The sequence below is a fragment of the Nannochloropsis gaditana genome (genome assembly GCF_000240725.1).
Source record: "Nannochloropsis gaditana CCMP526 unplaced genomic scaffold scaffold937, whole genome shotgun sequence".
In the NCBI taxonomy this organism is placed as follows: domain Eukaryota; class Eustigmatophyceae; order Eustigmatales; family Monodopsidaceae; genus Microchloropsis; species Microchloropsis gaditana.
Window position 1 is genome coordinate 1,215 of NW_005803016.1, and position 6,195 is coordinate 7,409.

Here is a 6,195-nt window from a genome sequence, read left to right on the forward strand (position 1 = left end):
CGCGGGCGGCGGGCGGGAGCTGCTCCTCCAAAGGGTCGCTGGCCACGCGGCTCCCAATCTCTTCCCACCGCCGGCCCATGTCCGCCAACACCCCCATGCAGGGGGTGCACGTCGCCAGAAAATTGCGGGGCCCCTGTTGAAGCACTTTCAGGGTGGTGATCAAGGCCTTCAAGGCCACGATCGGGTTCGTAAAGACGGGGCGCTGGGAGAGGACCAGGAAAAAAGTAGACGCAGGCATGCCCCCCTCCCACACGGCCAGGACGAGCTTCCGCACGTACTTGGCCTTGGGCTGCCCTGCCTCCTTGCTCGTTGCCTTGACCACCCAACTTTTCTTCCCCGTCTCCCCCTTGGCCCCCATGATGGACCGCATCCGCCGGTGCCAGAGCGCCGAGAGGGCCCCCTTGGCGGGCGGGCGGCCGCTCGGCTCGTCGTCCAAGCTCTTCAAGGAGGACGCGGAGGAGGAACGAGGCATCGCGCCCGAGCCCTCGCCCACCAGGGCGCCCAAGGGCAGCATGCGTGGGAGGGGGGCGGCGCTTCGGTCCACTGTCGCCAGCTCTGCCAGGTCCATACCATCATCCTTCGCCTCAACACCCGGGCCCTTCGGGTCCACCGCCTCCACTCCGCCCACGCTCGTCCCCCGGCTCAGCCCCCACACCTGCCTGGCCGCCTTGAGGCCCAAACTGCTGCTCCCGCTCCCAATGCTGCTGCTGCTCCTCCGAGGGCGCATGTCGCCCTTCGTCTTCCCTCCCCCCCTACGCCTCGACCCCTCCATACCTCCCTTACCCTGCTCCGGGTCGCATTCTTCCCATCCCCGCCGTCGCAAACGTTCATCCTCCTCCCAGATCGACAGCGCCTGGCCCATGCCCACGAAGCTCAGGCTTCGGGACCCCAGCCCGTTGCTAGCCTCGCCTCCTTCCCGGCATCGCCCAGGCACACTCCCGTGTCGCTCGAGCCCAACCAGGTGGGAAGGGGAGGAGCTCGCCGACAGGGAGCCCGACAGAGTCGACGTCCTGCTTCCCTCTCCCCGGTCCCGGGACGCCAGGCGGCCGGCCTCCTCTCCGCCCCCCCCTACCCCGGGCCTGGTCCGTGGCCACCGGGCCGGGGGCCCGAGCATGTCTTCCAAGGACGAGAGGGACGTGGGGGGAGGAGCCTGCGGTCGACTCGCCCGCAGGGCAGCCTTGTCTGGTGGCGTGGCCGTGTCGTACAGCCCCAGGAAATCCTCTTCTCCCGGCCCCCGTTCCCCTGGGCAGGTGCCGCTCGCTCTCCCTTTCTTTCCCCCCTTCCGCGGGTGCGAAGCCCCGGACGGCGACGGCGACGGCGACGCGGAGCAACCCAGTGGCAAAGGGGCAGGGCACGGAAGGAGAGGGCCAAGGGCGGGGAGGTCGACGTGGCGGCCGATTTCTCCACTCGCCATGAGTTCGCGCACTTTTTCCAAAACCTCGGCTGCCGTGGCCCGGTCTTGGGGACGGGGCTGCAAGCAACACTGGAGCAGGGTCACCAAACCGGGAGAATAGGGCGGGAAGGACTGCTGCCCATTCGTGCCAGGGATGGGGAGGGAGGGAGGGACGACGTACTTTCCGTTCAAGATGGCCATGGGAAGGACCATGCCGGCCTTGTCCTCGAAGGGGGTGACCCGCCAACAGAGCCGATAGAGCAGCACTCCTAGCGCCCACACGTCCACAGGCACACCCACGGGCTGCTGCGAGTATAAATCCACCTGCTCCGGGCTCCGGTAGGCCAGGCGTGTGTGTCGTTCGATGTCCTCTCGCGCGATCTCCACCTCGGCGCTGTTCCGCAGGGGCCCAGTCTCCATTGTACTGGCCCCCAGACCGCAGAGTTTGACCCGCTGCCCATTGCTTTCCGTCGACAACACCAAGTTCTCCACCCGGACATCCCGGTGGGCGAGGCCATGGGCGTGGAGGTGGACAAGGGCGGCGCAGGCGGAAGTGAAGACGTTGAGGACGTCCCGCTCGGCCAAGGGTTCTTTGCGGCGCTCAGCACCTTCCAACAAGACGTGCACCGTGCTGGGGCAGTATTCAGTCAAGAGATAATAAAGCGTGAAGCCTCCTTTGCCGGTATTGGCACCGCCTTCTCCGCCTGCAGGTGACACGTGTTCAATACGCGAGCCTATGTATGTGATAAGGTGGGGATGCGGGGGGAGCCTGGCATGCTGCTCCAATTCCATCTCCGCCGCCTTGTTCATCGCCACATCCCCTTTAGGCACACGGTTGACTTTGATCGCAAATTTTCGCCGCGCTTCATCCTCGGCCAAGTATACGGTCCCAGTCCCACCGGCGCCTAAGCAAGACTTGACTCGGAGGGCATGCCCTGCTATGACCAGGGTTGATGAGATCGGCAGCACATTGCTAGACCCGCTACCAACGCTTCCAACATTTCCCATGTGAAGTGAAAAATCGGAATTGAAGCCACTAAAGTGCCCTGGGCCAGACCATGATTGGGCCTAAATGGGTTGAAAGGTCTTGGCTACTGCAAGTCTGCTTCCTCCATGGCGAGCATGTATGCGGTGGCTACTTTAATACAGTCGACGTCAGCATTCACGCTCACACTAACCCTATGATGTGTGTGATGGAATGTGTTGTGTGGTTTGTCAGGTGATGAGTTTTGACCCCACGGAGGGTCTCCGTGACTTCATATGTCGGGCTGTACATATGCGATGGTGTCATCCTTATTACCAGTACCTTATTGCCAGTACCACGACTCAAAAGAAAGTTTGTCCCCTTTTTACATCGAACAACCATGCGACCAACGGGAAAAAAAACAAGTTCGTACCCCCAGGCACGTGACGCACGCCTGTGACTTCATCGTGATCGAAAAGACTTCCAGTAATGGTGTCCTTTAAGGAGTGAATTTTACGCGATGTCGCCAATCGAATATTTCCTTCCAAGCCGAGCAGGAAAAAAGGAGGGCAGGGACGCGGCACACCACTTTCCTTTTTCCTCACATTCCCGGCATGTATGGTCGCTGGTGCCCTATATATCTGAAGGGTATTCTAATAGGAGCATGCCTGATGTGTGATATTTGTTAATTTGTGGTATGGTGGTGCTTGTTTTGCTCTCCATGTGGCACTCTCGCTCGGAGTGCGTGCCCGTCGACCCGATCTTGCCTGGCCCATGACGTGTTCACATTTCCTGTCAAGCGTCTGGCACAGCGCACCACATGATAGACCCGGGCGACTGCTCACCTTGCAACATTTTTCGTACTATCAGCATTTTTTTGGGGAAACGGAACCATGCGAACGACCGTGTCTGCTTCGATTTATGCCATACTTCTGACAGCAACCGCCGCTCCTGTCTTGGCGGACTTCTCCTTTGACAAGGTACGCTTGCTTTTGTTCACAGGGATTATTGTACACTTCGTATGATGAACTGAAGGGCTGTAGATGCTTTGAAGATGCAGCATTATGTTTCGAAGGGCCAACTTTAGATTTCAGGCGTCTCAACTGAAGCGGCTGAAGCGGCAAGAGAGAGTAACCTCAAGTACCGTTTGGACCGCGAAGCATTCAGTGTTTACGAGAGCCAAAAATGCAATCTTTTACGAGTGCAATCACCGTCTTTGACCCTTTACATTTTGTAGGCCTGGTTTCATGGAGGCGATGGAGGCGCCTGTAAGACTGTGGTCCCCCAGAACCCTGTAAACTTGCAGGAGTATGCAAGCAAACGCTGGTACATCCATCAGCAAATGGCAACACAAGCCGGAAATCCTAACGGAGAATGGAACTTCTGGTAGGTAGTGAGGTCTGAAATCGCACGGGGAACAAATTGGAGACGAAGGAAATGAAAACGTGTCAGAGGACTAGGCACGCCAATGAACTTCTCTCCCGCACACACAGTGTGTATGCAGAGTATACAATCAAGTCCCCCAACAACGTAGCTGTTCACAACTATGCCAACGAAGGTGGTGTCAACAACATCATTCGCGAAGCGGACCTCTGCGCTACTGTCCGTGATCCCGAAAATGATCCTGGTCGCTTGGCTGTTGGTCCGTGTTTCCTTGAGTTTGCCAACCGACTGCTTTATGGACCCTACTTTATCGTGGCTTACGACGAAGCCGAGGGGTACGCCTTAATCTCGGGAGGTTCTCCTACGATACCCACAAAAGATGGGCTTTGCACGACTCAACGTGGATTCAACAATGCGGGGCTCTGGATCTTTTCACGATCCAATGTTCGCGATGAGGCTTTGATACAAAAGTTGCGTGGAATTGCTGTGGAAAAGGGCTTTGATGTGGACGTATTGGAAGACGTCCAGCATGAAGGATGTACTTACCGGCCTTCGTCAGAACCTGCGGGGCTGCGTACGTAACTTGAGCAGTAGGAGGACGATGCCGCACATATTCGCTAGGACTCAGATGAAATTAAATGTTTGATTCATCCAGTATGCTGCGATGGCAGAAAAAATTACAAGAGATAGCTCGTGGGTCTTGAGGGTATTCTCAAAAATGCTTCAGGTTGGTTCGAGTCTAATGCTACCACAAAGATGCCATGTACCCTCAAAATAATCGAAATGTCGACGTTTACTAGTGATGGTATCATTGCGGAAGCTTACTTGACTTTTCGTAATTTGTTGTTGTCCTTCCATTGAAAGTGGAAGAGTAGTGGCTGAAACTTTGTAGCTTCTATGCTACCATAACCCGCTTCATATTCCCGATGACAGCTACAGTCCACTGCACAAAGTTTGCTACTGCGTTAAAGTTTATGTAGATATTATCAAAATTTCCAGTTCGGGCCTTATCCAAATTATCGAAGCATAAAAGTACACATGCTGCGCTTTTGGGGGTGTACGCTCTCCCTTCTTGAAGTTCGCTGGGGCCCCATGAGCGACAATTTATGGCATGGTGACCTCCACTATTGTGTCCTGAAAACTTTCACCGATGCAATCCATCAACCTCTCACAGGCCAGCTTCATTTTATCCAAGGCATAGCGGGTTTTGTTCCTCCAAAATGCTAGAGCCCTACTGCCTCTCTGCACTGATACGCTCGACCTCCCGCCTCCTGGGTGTGAGGGGCAGGAAGAGCTTGCCATGTCCTTCATATACCAGATATCGGCGGCCGTTTGCGAAATATGCGTCCTCAACTACGGGAGAGCAAGATTTGTCGGGTTTCGAGCTGCGACAATATGGCAAAGATGATCCGCCACGTCTGACATGCAAGACTTGCTCGCACATCTTGTATGACAACCCCAAGGTACGGATTGACGAGCGGTACGAAGGGACCAAATTACTTGGAGCCACAGGCATTCATTCACGCAGGTCGTGAGTGTTATCGATGTATTACTTTAAGTCGCCTCCCTCTTTTTTGTCACCAGATCGTGACGGGCGCTGTCGTCACCTCCCGGTGCCCCCAGACGGGCGACTCCCTCTTCCTTCTGTGCCGGCGTGCCATTCCACCACGTCGAGGCTATTTCAATCTTTGTGCGGGGTACATGGAGAAAGGCGAATCCTTGGCTGAGGCCGCAGCACGCGAAGCGCGGGAGGAAGCTGGTGCCCAAATAGACATCGGTCAAATTTTAGGGATCTTTGACATCAGTCACATAGGACAAGTGCACATATATTTCAAAGCGACCCTCAGCAATACGGACATCGAACCGGGCTACGAGAGTCTGGATGCGCGTCTGGTACGGTGGGACGAGATTCCATGGGGCGACTTGGCATTTCCCACCGTCTCCTGGGCCTTGATGGCGTGGGAGAAGCAGGCGGCCTTGGGGGGGGAATGGGGAGGGACGCCGTTTCGGAATCCTGTGCTCTCAGGATATGAAGGTAGCACAAATGTCTGGTATCGCCCGGATAAAGGCGGATTGGTGCACGACGAGTCGTGGATGCGTCGGGAGGGAAGGGAGGAAAGTGTGGGGTCCGCGGGAGAGAGGCAAGGGCGGGGTGGAGCAGGGGAATGCAAAAAGAGCGCACAGGAAACGCATGAGAGGGACAGGTGAGACACGGGAAACAACAAATCCACATGAGTAGCCGCGAGCCGGTCCTCACTTCGGACGGCACCCGAGGGTGTCTCTGTCAGGCACCCACTGCTCAGGGTGGCTACGACTACAACCGATCGTCCGAGAGCGATTTGATTTCATTTCTTGAAAGATGGGGGTACTTTAAATGTTCTCCGAACCCCGAACCCAGCCATATACAAAGCGGGGGTTTCAGCCTCTGCCCTGGAGCCCCCAAGACTCCACAGGC

At 56.5% G+C, this 6,195-nt stretch overlaps 1 protein-coding gene across 1 annotated transcript; it reads right to left on the reverse strand.

The window, feature by feature from the left end:
• Positions 1 to 363: 363 nt before the first annotated feature.
• NGA_2008620 (serine threonine protein) lies at positions 364 to 2,576 on the reverse strand (the record flags this gene model as incomplete). Its single annotated transcript, XM_005853352.1, has 1 exon — positions 364 to 2,576. A coding segment is annotated over exon 1 (2,038 nt), but the record flags the coding sequence as incomplete, so codon positions are not given.
• Between the last annotated feature and the right edge of the window lie 3,619 nt (positions 2,577 to 6,195).